Source organism: Photinus pyralis, unplaced genomic scaffold, assembly GCF_008802855.1.
Source record: "Photinus pyralis isolate 1611_PpyrPB1 unplaced genomic scaffold, Ppyr1.3 Ppyr1.4_LG2, whole genome shotgun sequence".
Classification (NCBI taxonomy): Eukaryota; Metazoa; Arthropoda; class Insecta; order Coleoptera; family Lampyridae; genus Photinus; species Photinus pyralis.
Genome location: NW_022170403.1, coordinates 34,487,751 through 34,507,754, shown reverse-complemented (window position 1 = coordinate 34,507,754; position 20,004 = coordinate 34,487,751). Strand labels below are relative to the sequence as shown.

Below are 20,004 nucleotides of genomic sequence, written 5' to 3'. Positions count from 1 at the left end.
CAGGCAAGCAGACATTTCGATCGTCATCGGTTCGTTCCATAAGGCGGTCGAAAAAAAAACGCTGCACTCAGTCTCCACGCCTACCGATGCTGTCATCAGGTGCAAAAATGGAGAGGAAACAATTTCTCTCCGATCGGATGGGGTTGGCACATACACAGTGCAGAACTTCTGCCTACACCGATGACCGCTGCGCCTAACTACTCCTGACGAGTTGCTGAATTTAATTTCATGCGCTTGTCAAAAAGGATGCTTATCTGCATGTTCGTACAGAAAAGCAGGTGCGTCCTGATAGAAGACTAAGCACCGATTTCTGTTCAGTTCTCTTCGAGGTTCTGAAATTCAGAGATACGTACTCATTTCTCTTTCTTCTCTGTGTTACAGGACTGAAATGTTCCAATTTACGCTCCGGGTGTATGGATCTTTCATGCCTCAATGCTGAGGTACAAGCTGAGGAAGAGTCACACTTCGACGACAGTATGGACTCCGATGTCGAAACTACTCTGCATTCGGATGATGACATTGCTGTTTGAGTCGAACGATGAAATGTATATAGAATTAAGTGATTATAATTTTGAACTGTAAATAAGAAAATACGTATGCTTCCAGAATCTTAATGAAATTTCTTAAACTAACGTTCAAATCGGCTATCCTATGGTACAATAAGTGAGAAGTATGTTTTTCATCAATAAGTACAAAAAATCATCAAAGAACTCAATATTAGACTACTCAAAAGAACGCTGTAGGCTAACGGTTAGGCCTGGGCTAACTTGCAAATAAGCTTTCGTGTAGGAAATTTTACGAGGAACATTTTTTGTTTCAAAAGTTGTTCTCTAAGCCTGCTACATTTCGAGATATTAACGAAAAACTGATTTCGGGGGGCAAAAACGTGCCACAGCTCGACGAGCGGCGCAGTTGGGGGTCTGGACTTTTAGTACGTTATTCGGGACACCTAACCTGAGACACTTCAACAAAGTCCAGCTTTCCCCCCCAAAATGTTTAGACCGATGCACTTACCGCCTGTACTAAAAGAAGGCTGACGAATTTAAACTGAAATTGATAGCATTAACGCTCATTTATATCTACAACGTGAGCCATTTCTATACAAAAAGTATCGCTTTAGAGTGAGCCATTAATAACAGCCGATGTGCACCAGGTGCCTCAACTTGTGATATTTATCAGAATCCATTAAAGTGAATACGTAACGAATGTAAAGCGACATTTGTTTTCATACCTTCACGTTCCAGATCTATTTTGATACCGTTCTGTTTTAGACTTGTCGAATGGCTTAAAATTCTTAAACTGTCGATTAGTTTTGTTACTTTTACATTGAATAAATAACCGTAATGTGGTTGCCTTTAAAGCTCTTCGTCACATGCATTAAAATGATATCTACATTAAAAAATACGTTGAAAAGTGGGATAAGGTTTTTTGCGGGATCACCCTTCAAGGGGACGTATTTTACGTCTACCCAATTTGAAATAAAATACACGTATGGATAATGTAATACCACAGATATACGTAAAGAACGTATATCTGTGGTAATACCTAAGCCGATTGAGGTCTTAATGAATTCGTTATGCGTCCCCAGTATTTCACGTGCTTCTTTTTTCATTGACCCTAAACGAGCTTCTTTGTATTAAAGTTGACTGTTTAGTGCTAGAAGAAATTATTTAGGTACTAAGTAGGACATCGAACTTCGTGTAATTCTACAAATTTAGGGTAATAAGCGAACAGCTGATGGGCATTTCAAAGGAATCAGGATTCTGACACGCTTTAGCTTTGCACTCATCTCACAGAAAGCCACGACTTTGGGGCAAAGCCCAAAACTCACAGCCATGACGTTGGTTCAGAATCCAAGGCCATAAACTTGATCCAGCATCCAATGCCACGCGGCCCGGGATTTTAATGAACTTTAGTTCAAGGCCGCGACTTTGGAAAATTCCCAGAGCCATGATCTTGGGAAATCCCGGGACAATGACCTTATTTCAGCGTAATACTGACTCATTTTTTAACCAATCACAGTGAAGGTCAAAGCTTGTCTATGCTTTCTACCGCTACCTTCTTATGCTACGTTTCCACGCTTCCGTTCAAAGCGACATTCAACGGGCACGATCACGGGCACGAGCATGTAAATGCGTTGCTCGCCTCTGCCCGCCTCTGCTTGTCTACTTTTGCTTGTGCTCGTAACCGATCCGGACTAGTGTCGGTTTTTCGACAAAGATCAAAGGGTGAATCTGTTTGCGCTCGTGTACCTGTTTACATGCGTGGACGGGCTTGGTGCGATTTCTATAAATTTTTGTCATCCACCACCTTCTCCGAGCTCTTCGTCTCTTTTCAATTCGTTGTTGTTGTTTTTTCCAATAAAAGTACGTATGTCAAACCGAACGGAACAGCTGCAATAACATGTACGTCCGCCATGTTTGGTTGTGAGCTTGTTCTGAGTTGTGCTCAGATGCGTGTAAACAGCTTGCTTTGTACGCGGTGATTCGCCGAGCAGCTTACCGAGATGCTTGCCAAGCTGCTTGCCGCGTGTGGAAATGTAGCATTAAAATGAATAGAAATTAGAACGCTATTTAGCATTCGAAAACAAGTTCACCTTGGAAAATCAAATGGTGACCTCAAGCTCATGGTCCTGGACTTTTTCCAAGGTCGGGGCCTTGGGCCCTGACCTCGGGTCTCCCCAAGGTCGTTGCTCTATGGTTTTCCCAAGGTCATGACAAGTTTAAGCAGATATTTGAAATCCTTTTAAGTTTTAGGAAGACGTTTGAAATACGTTTTAGAACTTGCAAGCATTTTCGAGTTTAACTTTTGCATGAAAACCTTTCCAAGTTCACAAGTGTAGTAGTAGTTTTCTCCAAGCGACCATGCTCGAGTCTATATAGAAACTGTGTTTGTTTTATATTCAAGCACAGAGCTAATAATAACACATTTATTGGCTTCTCCCTTTGTCCACGACACACGTCACAAGTGAATTGTGTGTTGCCTACACTAGCAGAAACTTTTATATCAAACTACATAAGTTGTTTATTTTTCATTTGCCTATTATATGTCAATTATATCTGTCATATGTGATATATACAGCAGTCTATTACGCCCTAGGGCATAATGGATTGTCATCTCATTATGCCCTCAAACGGCCTGCCAAATTGATTGATGGAGTTATATTATGTAATAAAAAAGATGCAACTTGATTCGTATGAAGCACTGTTGGGCAAACAATAATCATGACATTTGTATAATTGAAAATGCATTCTTAGGAACGATGAAAAATAAAATGTTGTATGCACCTCAGGCATTACTCAATATTTAACCCTCGGGCGACTTACAATCCCTCGAGCCGGAGGCCCTCGGGCTCTGTCGCCGTCGGCATAAATATTGCCTTAATGCCCTTGATGCATAAATAACTATTATAGGTACCTACTTACAACAAACATGTTGATAAAATATTTCTAAAGGTTACATAGTACCAAAGAGTAACCCTCTTTGATAGTACCTATATTACCTTACCTATACCATATACCTTAGGCATAGAGGGCTACTAACTATACCTCAACATAAAACAGCACTATTTGAGCGGTCATTTAGCTACACCATTGCTGTGATGTACAATGCATTGCCGTCGCCTCTTAAGAGTTTACCAACTCGTCAGTTCAAAAAACAATTGTTTAACCTTTTATTTCACTCTTTAATTTGATTACTGTTGATTATTCCTGTTCGTATTGTCTTTTATCTTTCAATCTGTTCATTCATCATTTCACTATACTTAGTAAGTAGTTATTCTAAAATAATTTTATTTTCTTTTGCTGTTTTGCTCTGTACAAATATTCTCTGTTTTGTCATGATGTAGATGGAAGAGCAGCGTTTTGCTGAATCTATGCCATGAGGTTCTAAAAAAAAATTTTTTTTTTTGGAATAAATATGATTATTATTATGGTCGGTGTTTCTTGTGAGAACTCAGGTCTAGCCTGGTTAACTAATCGCACGGATTAAAATCAAGTAACGATTAGTGTCTGTGTCTGTGTCTGGTGAAGTTATGTAGGTTAAAAAAAAAAATAAAAAAAAAAATAAAAAATCACTCACGTACATTGGACATCTAGGGATAGTATGTAATTCGTACTTACCAACATACCTATTGATGGGCACAATAGCCAACGCTATCAGGAAAGAGGAAAACAAAACAAAAAAAAATCATTATAATAATTCCTGTAATTTTATTACATGGAGTTTATTGTGTAAGTGTTTCTTTGGCTTTGCGTTTGGGTTGAATACGAGTGGGTTGTGATAACGTGGTGTGTTTCTGTGAAGAAGGAGTTTTTTTTTTATTTGTATTTATGGTGTTTCTTTGTTCCTGAGGTCGTATTTGTGAGGTTGCTTGGGTTTTTGGTGGAGATATTGCAGTATTTTGTGAGCCTGTGTTAAGGTTTTTGCGTTTCGGTTGTATACGAGTGGGTTGTTTCTGAGAAGAAGGAGTATTGTGTTTTTTAACTGTGCTACGGCGTGTAACTTTATTGGATGGACCTGTCTTTGTAGTACATGTTGCGTTACTTGTGTTTATGGTGTTTCTTTGTTCTTGAGGTTGTATTTGTGAGGTTGCTTGGGTTATTGATGGAGAGTATTTTGTGAGCTAGTAGTGCTGTATAGTTTTTTGCGTTTGGGTTGAATACGAGTGGGTTGTGATAACGTGGTGTGCTTCGGTGAAGAAGGAGTTATGTGTTTTTTAATTGTGCTAGGGCGTGTAACTTTATTGGGTGGACCTGTTTTTGTAGTGCATGTTGCGTTACTTGTATTTATGATGTTTCTTTGTTCTTGAGGTTGTATTTGTGAAGTTGCTTGGGTTTTTGGTGGAGATATTTTAGTATGTTGTGAGCCTGTAGTCCTGTTAAGGTTTTTGCGTTGCGGTTGAATACGAGTGGGTTGTGATAATGTGGTGTGATTCGGTGAAGAAGGAGTTATGTGTTTTTTAATTGTGCTAGGGCGTGTAACTTTATTGGGTGGACCTGTCTTTGTAGTGCATGTTGCGTTACTTGTATTTATGATGTTTCTTTGTTCCTGAGGTCGTATTTGTGAGGTTGCTTGGGTTTTGGTGGAGATATTTTAGTATGTTGTGAGCCTGTAGTTCTGTTAAGGTTTTTGCGTTGCGGTTGAATAGCGAGTGGGTTGTGATAATGTGGTGTGATTCGGTGAAGAAGGAGTTATGTGTTTTTTAATTGTGCTAGGGCGTGTAACTTTATTGGGTGGACCTGTCTTTGTAGCGCATGTTGCGTTACTTGTATTTATGGTGTTTCTTTGTTCTTGAGGTTGTATTTGTGAGGTTGCTTGGGTTTTTGGTGGAGATATTATAGTATGTTGTGAGCCTGTAGTTCTGTTAAGGTTTTTGCGTTGCGGTTGAATACGAGTGGGTTGTGAAAATGTGGTGTGTTTCTGTGAAGAAGGAGTTATGTGTTTTTTAACTTAATAATTATTATTATCGGTGTTTCTTGTGAGAACTCAGGTCTAGCCTGGTTAACTAATCGCACGGATTAAAATCAAGTAACGATTAGTGTCTGTGTCTGTGTCTGGTGAAGTTATGTAGTAAAAAAAAAAAAAATAATAATAATATCACACACGTACATTGGACATCTAGGGATAATGTAATTCGTACTTACCAACATACCTATTGATGGGCACAATAGCCAACGCTATCAGGAAAGAGGAAAACAAAACAAAAAAATCATTATAATAATTCCTGTAATTTTATTAAATGGAGTTTACTGTGTAAGTGTTTCTTTGGCTTTGCGTTTGGGTTGAATACGAGTGGGTTGTGATAACGTGGTGTGCTTCTGTGAAGAAGGAGTTTTGTGTTTTTTAATTGTATTTATGGTGTTTCTTTGTTCCTGAAGTCGTATGGTGTGTTTCTGTGAAGAAGGAGTTATGTGTTTTTTAACTTAATAATTATTATTATTATTATTATTATTATTATACCAAATACAATGAAATAATGGGGCAAATGCACAAATAAGGAGATTAAGGAAAAAGGGAGAAGTGGCGATGAGACAGGTGTGATGGGTAATAGGAGAGGAAATCCAAAATGAAGTTCAGGATAACGAAACACCTTTTTTGAGGGGTGTTGATGTATGAACGGAGATATGGGGATGAAAAGAAGGGGATGAACATTACAAATCGGAAGGAAAGAAAAATAAAGGAAATGCAGACTGTGTGGAAAGAAAGATATAGGAATGTAAAGAAATAGAACGGACAAGGGGTGGCAGAAAGAAATTCGGGACGGACAGAAAATTGATGAAAAACGGAATAAATAAGCGAAGTGATGCAGAAGATTTGATTTACATCTATTTAATTGAATTTATTATAAAAGATAAATAAAGGATTTCTTTCGATTGACGTAAGTGCAATACGCGAATTTTCTCAATTGTCTACTCATCACTTGCAACAAAAGCAAAACACTTTTGACGATTTGCCAATGCGAAATTGAACACATTTGCATGACGTGCAGCTTATCCCTCAATTTTATTTAGTTATTCTGTAATAATAACCACAATGCGAAGCATCGCACTTACAGCTGTAATTTTCGTAATTGCAACAAGCGCAAATGAGGAAAGCGTTACCTTACGTAAGCACCTACTAACCCACAATTTTCGCTAATCGTTTTCTTTTAGCATCTTTCCTGCGAGTTTGTCACCAAAGTGATCCAAAATTGAATGAATGCATTAAGGAGGCGGTTCAGAAAATCAAACCATTACTTGCTGATGGCTTACCGGAATTCGACATACCGAGCCTGGAACCCTTGCACATATCCGAAATTCTCATTGATCATGGTGCTGGAGCTCTTGCGCTAAAATCCACGTATACTGATATTAAAGTGTACGGACCCTCGCAATTTGTGCTTAAAAGCGTGAGGTATAGTAAAACTGCGTTAATCGCCCAATTAAAACTACGATGTTTGCAGAATTGATCTGAAGAAGGATCGTGTACGATTAAAATTGTGGTTACCTCACCTACGCGTCGTGAGCCAATACACAATGAACGGACGTATGCTAATGATGCCAATTTCCGGAAAAGGAGAAAGCTGTGGAAATTACAGTAATAGGAAAAATATTAGAATTTTCAATAATTGCTCCGTCTTTTAGGTAACATTGATGTCACGGTAACCTTGCAGGGGCAACGAATCACTAAACACGGAGACGTGTACTTCAATATCAAAGACTTTTATGTTGATTTCGTTCTTGGCCACGCGACAATTAAGTTAGAGAATTTATTTAACGGCGACAAGCATCTTGGTAAGTGCGCTTCCTATTGAATTAGCTAATCTCTAACCCCCAGGTGATACAATGAACTCATTCCTAAATGATAACTGGCAAAATGTGGCCAAAGAGATTAAGCCAGTTTTAGAAGATAACGTTGCTAAGATATTCAAGAAGATGGCTAACAGGATATTTAGTAAATACCCCTTGAATGTGATCCTACCAGATTAAGTGGGGCGTTGTAAATAAATCCCCAAACCTTTAAAATAGTACTGCATGTTGTTATAACACTAGATATACGTATTAGTAACTCAACTAAAATAATATATGGTCATATCAAGGTTTTCTGAATGACCAGTGGTCCACCTTCTATCTTCTATTACACATTTCAATAAAATTTAACCACTTAATAATTGTCCTTAGCTTAAAAATTACTGTCAAAGAAAATGATGTCGTATTCATGTTCACCAATGTAATCAATCGAGATACTTAAATGCCAACTCGTGGAAAGCTCAAAAGGTCGGAATTGGATGCAATTGGATTAAAACCATAAGTGGGATATGTTGATATAATGAACTATTCATAGTTGAATAACACCCCAAAAAGAAACATTGAAAATTCACCAAAAATTTTTGTCATCATGGGATTTGAAGTACAAAGACGTATTTTGAGTATTTCCAAATGCAAATATTTACTCTTTGACGGAACAAATCTACGAAACAGTAATCGCACTATGATCGCTGTCCACTTTTACAACAGCAGAATAAACTGTTTACGATTTTGAACCAAAACCACGACATTTTGTCATCATGTCAATAATAATAATGATTTGTTGGCGTAGTAAGAGCTAATGCTTTTAAAGTAAGTACCTCTTCTTTATTTTCTTTGTTTTTTTGTTTAGTTGAATACTTTTTTTCTCCTCTAGTAATACATGCAGTAATGGGGTTAAGTGGAAGAGCGGACTGTGGCATTGCTGCAGTGCCGAACTTCGCCCTTAATGTACTGAAATAAATCTTTGTTTTTTTTTAAATAATAAAGGCAATATTATTATTATTATTTATTTATTTTGCAACTATTTATATACAACAATTTATATTTAGAATTAAATTCAAAATTACAATTGGTTGAATTCTAAACTCAATTCATCAGATATGTGAACATTCGAAGCTCCCGAAGACGATGAAAGTTTCATTAAATTTCATTGTTTTGCAAACTGGGTATTTGCCTGCGGGTGCTCTCCACCAACTGTAGATCTTCTTTTTATTCTATAAAGAAGCATCTACGACCTACGCATCTTCCAGCTGCATTTCATGATTTCCAGGCAATTTATAAAAAAAACTGAAAAGTCACCAGGTTAGTACACCTTGCTCGGGGATGGCGCCCAGATGACGCCGACCCCACATCATGTAGCCCCGTCTCTAAAGTGCACTGCAAGCGTTCTTGTACGGGGCCGCATTTGCTGCCAGCCAACCAGCCAGCCGCCCAAAGTGAGATTACTGCCTTTTTACAAATAAACTTGCAAAAATGCGCTAAATATCTGTCACGAGCAGTATGAGATGGGTGCAGTGCTGCATATTTGCGAACCATACGCCATACCCAACTAGTTTAGGTCTTTGAAATTTCCTTTTGTTAATGTCAACTCTCGAGGTACTTCTGTTTTAGTGATCAGTAACGTAATTTTCATAAATTCTACTAAATCTTCTACATCACTTACCTTCAAATTGAGTAATTCTTGCCTCCGCGACAAGCTCCAGTAATCCCTCACTCACCTGAAAACAAAAAATGATAGCAACCAAACGTATGACAACAAAACTCTTACTTTTTGCATTATCTAATCCTCGTCATTTACTGTTGTAAGAAAAATAACTTGAGATAGTGTTAGAAAAGCTAGATAAAATTAAAACAGAGTAGGGATGCATAAGAATTAATAAGAACAAAACAAACGCTATGAAACTGGTAGTGTAGGAGGTTATAACTAGGGATGGGCGATAGCTGTTTTCACCTATCGATAAGTATCGGGTACTTACCTATCGATATATTTTACTTATCGATATGCCGATAATTATCGAAATATCGATGGTTATCGATATATCGATACCTATCGATATATCGATAACGATCGATATATCGATCGATATATCGATAACTATCGATATATCGATAACTATCGAAATATCGATAAATCGATAACTATCGATAGTTATCGATATATCGATAGTTATCGGCATATCGATAAGTAAAATATATCGATAGTTCTAGATATATCGATAGTTATCGATATATGAATACTATCGATATATCGATACCTATCGATATATCGATAACGATCGATATATCGATAACTATCGATATATCGATAACTATCGAAATATCGATAAATCGATAACTATCGATAGTTATCGATATATCGATAGTTATCGGCATATCGATAAGTAAAATATATCGATATATCGATAGTTATCGATATATATCGATATGTCGATAGTTATCGATATATCGATATGTCGAAGTTATCGCTAGGGATGGGCGATAACTGTTTTCATCTATCAATATAAGTATCGGGTAGGTAATTGCAGAAGTGCATCAAAATTACCGATAATTTTTTTGAAAGCATGTCTAAAAACTGCATGAGTTTACTTTTATATTTTGGTGAAAGAGCCCGACAAGACAAGAGGGCTCTGTTAACAAAATATGAAAATAACCGAATGCAGTTCTTGCAACTTTAATGGAGTTACCAATTTACCATATTAACTGTGCAATTATCGCAGGGCTCTTTAGCTTTCTACAATGCAATTACCGCTGTAATTAAGCGGTAATTGCACGCCTCATTTGAGAGAAATATTCGACGTATCGATAGTTATCGACAGGGATAGTTATCTTATCGAGTTTTATTAATAAAATCCATTTTCCGGTTTATTCTCCTGTAAAGTGACTATTAATAGTTACTCGACGTTTCTTTTATACCTTTATCAAGAGTTTCTTGTTAGATTTCGTAAATGTCAATCAATTGAAACTGTATATCTAAATTTGAAGTGTTCTTAGCTTTTTCTGTTTTTTTGTGACTGGTCCTCTGTAACCATCAATCAGATACCGATACATAGGCCATGGTTACACCCTTTGATTGTCTTCTTTATTTTATCTAAAGAGTAGCCATTTTGATGCAACATTATGTTCAAGTTTTTGAAGTGCTTCTTTTTTTGAGCAATCGTCAGTAAGACGATTTAAGAACTAATTATTCACGAATACTATTGTTTACAAATGAGTAACAAATAAAATATTGTACATTATACGCCAGGTAATAGTTTTTACTGGCTCTAGGAGATGACAGGCTCGCCTAACTGCTCGCCAGTCAACTTCTCCTATCGCCAGTAAAAACTCACTTACCTGGCTAATAATGTAAAATACTATTTCTATGGAGTGTTCTAATGTACGGTAGTGAAACGTGGACTACACATTAAGAGATCCGGAAAGGTTAGAAGCTTTTAAAATGTGGAGAAATATGGAGAAGAATGATGAACCTGAAAAGGGTGGGTATGATAAGTAATATAGAAGTATGCATAGCAGAAAACCAATAATGATGAAGAATACATTATTCAAAAACGTTCTTTGTATACATTATGGTTAACAATATGATTGTAAAACTTTTAAAAGAGCGTTTTAAGCGATGGTTCACATAGAACTTATATTGAATTGAATTTTAGAAAATTCGACAATATAATTCTTTTTAAAATAAGGTGCTTAACCTGCCTTTTAATTAAGATAATGACAGAACTTACCCTTTTCACGTGGAATATAAATGTTAAAAGTTGCTGAAGTGTCTTCCTTGTTGAATTAATTCGTATATCAATGTATTAAAAAATCAAACAAAGCGTACAACTGTTATTTGGGTGAAGAGAACTATAAGCTCATTTCTTCGATTCGATTTCTTCGATTTTACCTAGACAAAAACTAAGAACAGATGAAGATAGTTTCGCAATTATGGTGCATAATTCTATGTGTGGCGAAAGTCTCATCAAGTTACTTGGTGGTCTAAATAGTACGTCGGATACATGGCTAGAATGGAGAAAATACGGCACTTTTTGATTGGAATGTGCCACTTTCTGTAATAATAGTTAATACCAAAAGGCAACTTTTAAGATAGGGAGCCACTCGAAAATCCGTGCAGGAGACCAAAATGGTGGGCGTCAAAATGGCGCCATTAGCCGCAATATATTTTTTTGTGTCTCTGCTCCTAATAGTCCGATTTTAATTTTCTTTTTTTTTTATTGAAAGCCCTTACGACGAGGAAACTGTTTTGCTATATAAATAACATTTATCTCTAAAACTTAAGGATTTAGCACAATTTTAAAAAAAAGTGTTTTTTTTACGAATTTGAATCACAAGTACGCTCTTAATTGTGCAATATCCCGGTCTTTTCGACAAAAAAGGCCATCGTTTAGAAATTCAATCGATACAACCCCAAAACTCCTTGTATCTACCCTGCAAGTTCGGAAAATTTCAATCAGCCGTGTTTTTTTTTTGAAAAAATGCGCCATATTTTTTCATCAGGCATGAGATCAAGCATTATGAAAATTGAAAGGAAAAGCCTCGTAAATTTTTTCTCTGAAAAACAGAAAATACACTGCTTTTAAAGTAATTAAAGAAACACTCAGTATATCAACTTTAAACTCTTACTCTCGCTCTTACTCAGATCATGGGTTTTTTCGAGGGTTTTCTCTCGGGTTTTCTTTAAGAATATTAACGGAATATTATGATTTCCAAGTTTTAGATACCTATTTATATAAGTTGAATCATTTTTATTATACAGGGAATCCAGCTTCTGTAAACGGACGATAGAGCCTTAATGGTTGAGATTAATGGGAACGGTTTGTTGGTACGAGAAGAAGAGTTGATATGTTTTATAGGTATCCCCGGGTATCCCTTAACAAAAGAATTATTTTTGTAGGTCTTATCGGTTTTTTTCGTAATACTAACCGCGAGGCTAACCGTTTTCCGGATATGCTTTTTATACAGGGTGAAAATTTTATCTTCAAAACATTTTTTAAAGAATCTTTTTATGACATCCATCATTATAAAAAGTTTGCTACCAATCCACGCACATTCAACGTCAGTAGCATACTTCTGCACAGTCAAAGGGGGCATACTGTTTTTAAATAGGAAGCACTATTTTCTTGACGTAGTGAATTATTTGTCCATACAAACTGATACAATGAAAACTCGTATTTCAAATAATTGAATTTTAATATTTCTTTAGCTAATCGACTTCGAATCGTATAGACCGTTTCATCATCAGACCTTAAGAGTCCGAATATTGTGCTGAATAATACAAATCCAAACATATTAACATTTGACGTGGACAAATTACATACATAAAAATCGGGTTGAGCTTACTTGTGATTCAAATTCGTAAAAAAAACACTTTTTTTAAATTGTGCTAAATCCTTAAGTTTTTGAGATAAATGTTATATAGCAAAATAGTTTCCTCGTCACAAGAGCTTTCAATAAAAAAAAAGAAAATTAAAATCGGACTATTAGGAGCAGAGATACAAAACAATATATTGCGGCTAATGGCGACATTTTGACGGCCACCATTTTGGTTTCCTGCACGGATTTTCCAATCAAAAAGTGCACTTCTTTGGCGTACCCAACGTACTAAAAGAAAGTATTATAGCGTATCGATGCGATGGACAGAAGGAAAGACGTTACAACGTAAAAGGTCCCACTTTCATAGGTAGGCTAAAGTTAAAAAATAAGTTGCTTCCTAGCGCTCTCTAGCATAGTTTCTCAACCCCTATTCCTTATGGGCAAATGCCACATAATCAAATTTCTAAGGAAAAGAACGCCTTTTTGTTTGCATCCGCTCCTCTCTAACACCGTATTTAGGGGATCTACAAGGTCGTTAAATTAAGCGACTGAGTTTTATGTCATTAGAAGAATGCCTGACAACACTCATTTGAAGTCTAATTTACAAATTAACTGCAAGTTCACCTTGTAAGCGCACGTAGGTAATTTCATTATAGCACATTAAAATTTTTATCGTGGGACTTCAGGTTGTCGGTTTTTTCAAACACATTTTAGCATATGCATGATTAATACAGTCAATACAGGTCAGTATTTCATTAGCAAAGTTTAAAATTATCGATCTCAACTCAAAGTAGACCAGAGTCTGCACATCTACACTACCTATAGCAGAAAGCTTTCACTGAAAATTTGAAGTCTCCTAGCTATTGTAATTGCTGAGATCTCGGCTGGACAGTCAGCCTAACGAATATAATAGCGTATTTTTTTTCAAAAATTCGCTTAAAATACGATAAGCCTTTCAATCCAGCGCCAACATTCCAATCTTTTGTTATTTTTACTTTAGGTTGTGTTCATTTCGTGTTGGGTTATTTCTTCACGCCCTAGTGTCAAAAATCTTCTTTTGCTATAATTTTGTGACAATGATTGATCTGTTAATCAAAGGATATTCAAGGCGAACATTTTGTCTGGAACACTGGATATCTTCAAAACAAAATTTTATTTAGAGAAGATGTATAGCGAAGGTTAAAAGTGATCCGGATTTCTGTTATTATTTATTGAACATTTTAATTATTGCCGAATGATCGCAATTTATAACGTCGACTGGATTGTAACCATTAATTACATTACAAGGGTCAAGAGCATGGGCACGGGAATAAAAAGCCAATTCCCTACTGTATTGAATATTAATTTGGTCTAATTGATTAATTAGGTTAAAATCGAAAATGGGGGCGGAAGAGAAAACCGCGATTTCCCATATTTGGGCTAAAATGTTGCTAAAAATTCCCATTTGCCTACGTTTTTCAAAGTACCAATTATTGTGGTTAAAACAAATGTCCCCAAAATATCGAACTCTTATCATCGTTCTGGTGTTTAAATTTTTGGGTCAAAGCCAGCTGTCTTCACTCCGGTTTTCATTGTACTCTTTGGTTCACATATCATTCTTATGTGTTTCTACATTACACTACTTATACAATAACTTTTCGAAGAATACACTATGGATTTAATTAGTAAGCTAAATTAAGCAGATAAAAAATGAAACCATTTTTGGGCGAGAAATATGTTTTTTATTGCATGTTGTATACTAGATTTATTTTCCAAATTAATTTGCAAAAAGTCCAAAAAAGGTCAATTGGGTGTGTACGATAAATCAATAATCCTAATTGAGGTTTCCATCATTCATAATTATTCTCGGTAAGACAGACCGTTATTATATAAACCATTTTGCATACATTCGGTTCGGGTTTCGATAATTCCAAACAGTCTTTCGCTAATACGTTCGATATATGAGGCGCTGCCGCCAGCGCGTTAAGATTAATTTGGTCCTCAGACGTCAATAACCCCAAATTCCGAAAGAGGCATCTCATGTAACAGTGAAACGTATCTTCGTCGGGAAGATGCAGTTGCCTGAACATTATCCTGGGAATCTTGGGATCAACTTTGGTTTCATTAACGCATAAATCCACATACGGCTCGTTATTCTTTTCCCATGCTTCCCGAACGTTATCTTTTAGCTAAAATTCAATTATTACTTACACTAAAAGAAATAACACGTTCAAAAAGCCGAACCTTCTGTGTCGAAGCTGCAATCACCAAGAAGAGTAGCACGTTTAAGATTTTCATGGTTATCTGTACGCTCCGAACTCGGTCTCGGATTAAACAAATTTGCGCTACGATTGTGGACCTTTTAATTGCGTTCATTTTTAGTAATTCTCGACGGTTCACATAACCACACAATGTCTATACAAATATGTGGTATAAATTAACATACTTATGTTATACAGTAGATATGATCTAAATATGGTAACGTGTTGTGCTATAAAGTGGATTATCTTAACGATCTCTGATCTGCAGTTGTTCTACAGAAATTATATTTCCTACTTAAAATTTAATTTAATTCTGGGGTAATTGTACCGATGCTTTTATAATAGAGGATACCTATCGGATTAACTTTTATTTTGCAACAGCCTCACCTATCTTAGCTTGTTTCATATTTTTTGTAACGCAAGGCGAACATTTGAGCCTAGGTTTCGTATTTGTTACACCACATTTAAGTTATTCAATAATGCAACACGCACGAAATTTATGTTACAGTTACGCTACTGTTGCATATTTACGTTTGCCAGGACCAGTTGTTTTCCAAAACGCTTAGAAGACTACGTCGGGGGTTAATTTTAATAGGGAGATGCTACCACTAGGTAGTATAGGCTAACGTTGGCTGTGGTAAACGAAATAATAACAATGTCAATATCATTTAAGGTTGTAAATTAAATTAATAAATATTGAAGAATACAACGTAAATACAACAATTTTGAATACAATGTTTTATATTCCGTTTATTTAAATTTAAACTTTGAGATGTATGAAAGCACAAGAAACGTCAGACCTTTATGTTAAATACCTACAGTTTATAAGACTTTAAATTCGTTGCATTAAGTTTTACGATTGCATCGCGCTTTAGTGCAGGGGTTAAGAGCCAAAATAGGTTTCAACCTTGCATTTTGTGATAACTATGAAACTTTCAGAGGATGTTCTAGACACCCTAAGGTTCAATTTCAGGTATGCCGCCACCCCCGCAACCCCGAACGGCACTTGTTTTAGCGGGTTTCTTAAGCGCAAGGTAGCATTTCAATACCCGCCCATAAAATGTACCTTCGGCCTAACTTAGAACTCAAAAAAACCTTACCTGCAAAGTACAAAAAGTCTTCTAAAGTGCCTCAAAAATCATAGTACATTTTTATCGAAAAAAGTTTAACAATTATTTAAAAAATAATTCTCCGTTATCAGTTTCATTAACAAAGTAAACAGAGTCGTCCCCTTGGTCGACAAATTCCTCAGTCTCGCAAATCCCGCGGGATTAATCTCGCAAAAATGCTGCGGGATCCCAGTATTTTGGGATCCCGCAATCCCGGTATTGCATTCCCTAGTTTCTAGTCTATAACTTTTGATTGAGAAGTCTGATCGAAAAAGTACGAATTGTTTTGGATTCTACACACCAAAATTAATAAGAAAAAGTGTTTTCCGGAGAAATTTTGGTGCAGTCGATTTTTGGTAAAAAAGGAAGGTTGTACACTGCCTTTTTTTGAGGCCCTAAAAAAATTGTCTCAGATCGACCCGGGAAAAAATTTTCTTATAGAATGTGGCCTGTAGAATCCATAATTTCAAACAGTTCCAAGATTGGGCTACTAGTTCAAAAGTTACAGCCCCTTGAATTTTCTTTCGAAATTGGCTTAACTTTTGATTGAGAAGTCTAATCGAAAAAGTACGAATTGTTTTGGATTCTACGCTGTTCAGAAAAACTGGGATACTATAAACATCAGCAGGTTGAGTGATGATTTGAAATTAGAATCCAGTGTCGATACAGCAAGATATCTAGCCTGCCAATCATCAGTTTCTGGAGCGTGGCTCAATGTACTTCCTTGTAAAAATCTGGGAACACTACTGAATGATAATGTTTTTCGAATAGCACTGGCTCTACGTCTAGGTTGCACAATTTGTGAATCCCACCACTGTATGTGTGGCATGCTTGTTGACCGTCAAGGCACACATGGTCTATCTTGTCAGAAAAGTGCTGGAAGATTATCACGTCATCGCGAACTCAATTGCATTATTCAGAAAGCTCTTGCCTCAGCAAACATTCCTTCAACATTAGAACCCCTAGGACTATCAAGAACAGACGGAAAACGGGTAGATGGTATGACTCTGATCCCTTGGTCTCATGGTCTACACTTAATTTGGGATGCGACTTGTTCTGATACACTTGCCTCTTCTCGCTTGTCACTTTCCTCGCATTCCACTGGAGAGGTTGCGAGACAAACTGCTGCTAACAAGGTGAGGAAATATCAGGAAATTATCAATGCAGGTTACCAGTTTTTACCTTTCGCTGTTGAAACCCTTGGACCGTGGTGTACGGAAGCTATGCAATTTGTAAATACTTTAGGAAAGAAATTGAAAAATGCCACAGGAGAGCACCGTTCAAAAACATTTCTTATTCAAAAAATTAGTCTGGCCATTCAGCGCGGCAATGCCGCTGGTATTATGGGCACTTTCCCTTCTACAATATCTTTAAATGAAATTTTCTTCCTTTCTTAAATCTTGAAACCTTTTTTTTTATAGAAAGCTACTAAATAGAACCTTGATAAAGGCTAGCCCACCTACAATATTCATTTACATAACACAATTGTCTTAAGCAAATCCCAATCAATAAATTTGTTCATAAGAAAAATTGTTTTCCCGAAAAATTTTGGTGCAGTCGATTTTTGGTAAAAAAGGAAGGTTATACACTGCCTTTTTTTGAGGCCCTCAAAAAAAATTGTCTCAGATTGACCCGGGAAAAAATTTTTCTTGTAGAATGTGGCCTGTAGAATCCATAATTTCAATCAATTCTAAGATTGGGCTACTAGTTCAAAAGTTACAGCCCTTTGAATTTTCTTTCGAAATTGGTTTCTAGTCTATAACTTTTGATTGAGAAGTCTGATCGAAAAAGTGCGAATTGTTTTGGATTCTACGCACCAAAATTAATAAGAAAAAGTGTTTTCCCGAGAAATTTTGGTGCAGTCGATTTTTGTTAAAAAAGGAAGGTTGTACACTGCCTTTTTTTGAGGTCCTCAAAAAAAATTGTCTCAGATCGACCCTCTAGTGCGGACAGTAAAATCGTGACGGAGACCTCTTTTGGCTGCTCTATTGAATATTATATAGTTAACTATGCTCTAAAGTATTTATTGAGACTTTACAATGCTGAAAGGAAAGTTAACGATAACTACGGCACTAAAATTATTGAACCCTATCTTGAGAACACTCGCCTCCGCAGTCGCACAATTCGATGCAGGTCACATCGGACTTGACAAAGCTGCATCTTTGTGTGCAACCTTTCTTACATCCACATTTTACTAAGATTACAAAAGCTTCTGGAACTGGAGGTTTTAAAGTCCAGACAGGCTCCCATTCTTGATCTTCACTCGAGTTTCTCCAACCCCAATCACATGGATCCGGAAGTTGCTGTTGCGCCAGGAGGCAATGTCCCCATACATGTCCTGCGAATGTATGTAGATTAAGTTTGTTTGTTGAATATGGATTCAATTGTAAATTCATCTATTCGCCTACTTACCGCCTCTCTTAAGAAAGGTTGCACACAAAGATGCAGCTGTGCCAAGTCCGACATGCCCTGCACCGAATTGTGCGACTGCGGAGGCGAGTGTTCTCAAGATAGAGTTCAATAATTTTAGTGCCATAGTTATCGTTAACTTTCCTTTCAGCATTGTAAAGTCTCAATAAATACTTTAGAGCATAGTTAACTATACAGGGTGGTGACTTGCGTAACGCATCATAGGGATTTTAATGTAAAATTCATTACATGCGATTATTGGCTCCCCAAATTATTTTAGAGCAAAAATGTATTAAGGTTTTTTGTAGAACAAAATTTTTTATGTCAATCAACCGTATTAGTTTTCAATTTTTTTCATATAAAGACGGAAAATTGGAATAGTATATTAAAGCATAAGTTGCAGAAGGCGCTATATTCTAGCACGAGTTCAAGTTTCGAATGAACGAGTGCTAGAAAGACCTTCTGCAACATATGCTTTATACTATTTACTCTGTTGAGCATTTTAATTGTATTAAAAAAATTAACAATTCTGACATTTTATGTAATAAATATTTCAATAAAGAAATTAAGTTGGCAACACCAACAATTTTTCAATAAAGAAATTAAGTTGGCTACGCTACATTTTGAAAAAATTCAATTTAACAAGCGCGCCAAATACGAATTTGTGCAGTATATTTTAGTTTTTTCAATAAAAAGTGAATAATGTGCGAAGAAATTCGTCCTTCCACTCCTCCAGAGCTTCGACAGTTAGCAGAAGAGACTGTTCATAATTTGCTACCAGGCAATAATTTCACAATTATTCTAAAAGTTTATAATAATTGTACATTTAGTGACAAAGATTAGTTTTGTAATTTTGTTAGGTTATAAAACCTCATTTGTATTAAATGTGGATTTCTCTAAGTACCTACACTGAATTTTCAATACCTAATGATTTCAATTACCCGTATCGTTAATAACTGTAACATAATGTTATAACAATAAGTGAAATTAGTCCACATTTTACTAAACCGTTGAGATAAGTATAACGTCTAAATCATCCAGGCAGAACTTTGAATTGAACATTCGCGTATATGATCAGCCTGGATGATTTAGACGAGCATGCCAACCACTGAATACCAAATGTTCTTAAAAATCTGTCAGTTGTGGAAAATAGTTACCAAAAATAGTGTTGGAATGAAACTCATTCCAGCACTATTTTTGCTATCGGAATACTGTCATTATAAACGCAAAACAGAGAAAAATAAAACCCGCATCTTTTTCAATAATCTGCGATGCCATGGAATTTCCTAAAACAAAAAGATATCCAAAAGTTATCAATTAGCAGCAGTTCGAAATGGATTTTATGATCGACTTGGTTACAGTCTTGCAGTTAATGGCGACTGATTCGAACATTTATTGTAAATTGTTATATTAGGAAACCGTTTTTAGTAATTTGGTCTTTTTTTTGTGTTGAAATCGCTGTTCTAAATATAATACTTTTTGATAGAATTTGATTTGTTTTATAGCAGACATTCCATGGCATGACGGATATTGGCGTAGTTTTTGTATTATAAAATTCCATGGCATCACTGCAGATTATTGAAAAAGATGCGGGTTTTATTTTTCCAATTTTCCGTCTTTCTTATGCAAAAAATTGAAAACTAA

The 20,004-nt window shown here is 36.1% G+C and overlaps 2 protein-coding genes across 2 annotated transcripts; one reads left to right on the top strand and one right to left on the bottom strand.

The window, feature by feature from the left end:
* The first annotated feature begins 6,480 nt into the window (after positions 1–6,480).
* Positions 6,481–8,184, top strand: LOC116164698 (protein takeout-like). The gene is made up of 5 exons (XM_031478900.1): positions 6,481–6,607; positions 6,654–6,894; positions 6,944–7,077; positions 7,125–7,274; positions 7,318–8,184. Exons 1-5 carry the CDS (start codon positions 6,535–6,537, stop codon positions 7,467–7,469), a joined length of 750 nt encoding a protein of 249 aa, XP_031334760.1. The 5' UTR covers positions 6,481–6,534; the 3' UTR covers positions 7,470–8,184.
* Positions 8,185–14,315: 6,131 nt separating this feature from the next.
* Positions 14,316–15,509, bottom strand: LOC116164859. Its single transcript, XM_031479096.1, has 2 exons — positions 14,826–15,509; positions 14,316–14,770 (listed from the first exon to the last, which is right to left on the bottom strand). The coding sequence occupies exons 1-2, from the start codon at positions 14,955–14,957 to the stop codon at positions 14,432–14,434; spliced, it is 471 nt and encodes a 156-aa protein (XP_031334956.1). The 5' UTR covers positions 14,958–15,509; the 3' UTR covers positions 14,316–14,431.
* Between the last annotated feature and the right edge of the window lie 4,495 nt (positions 15,510–20,004).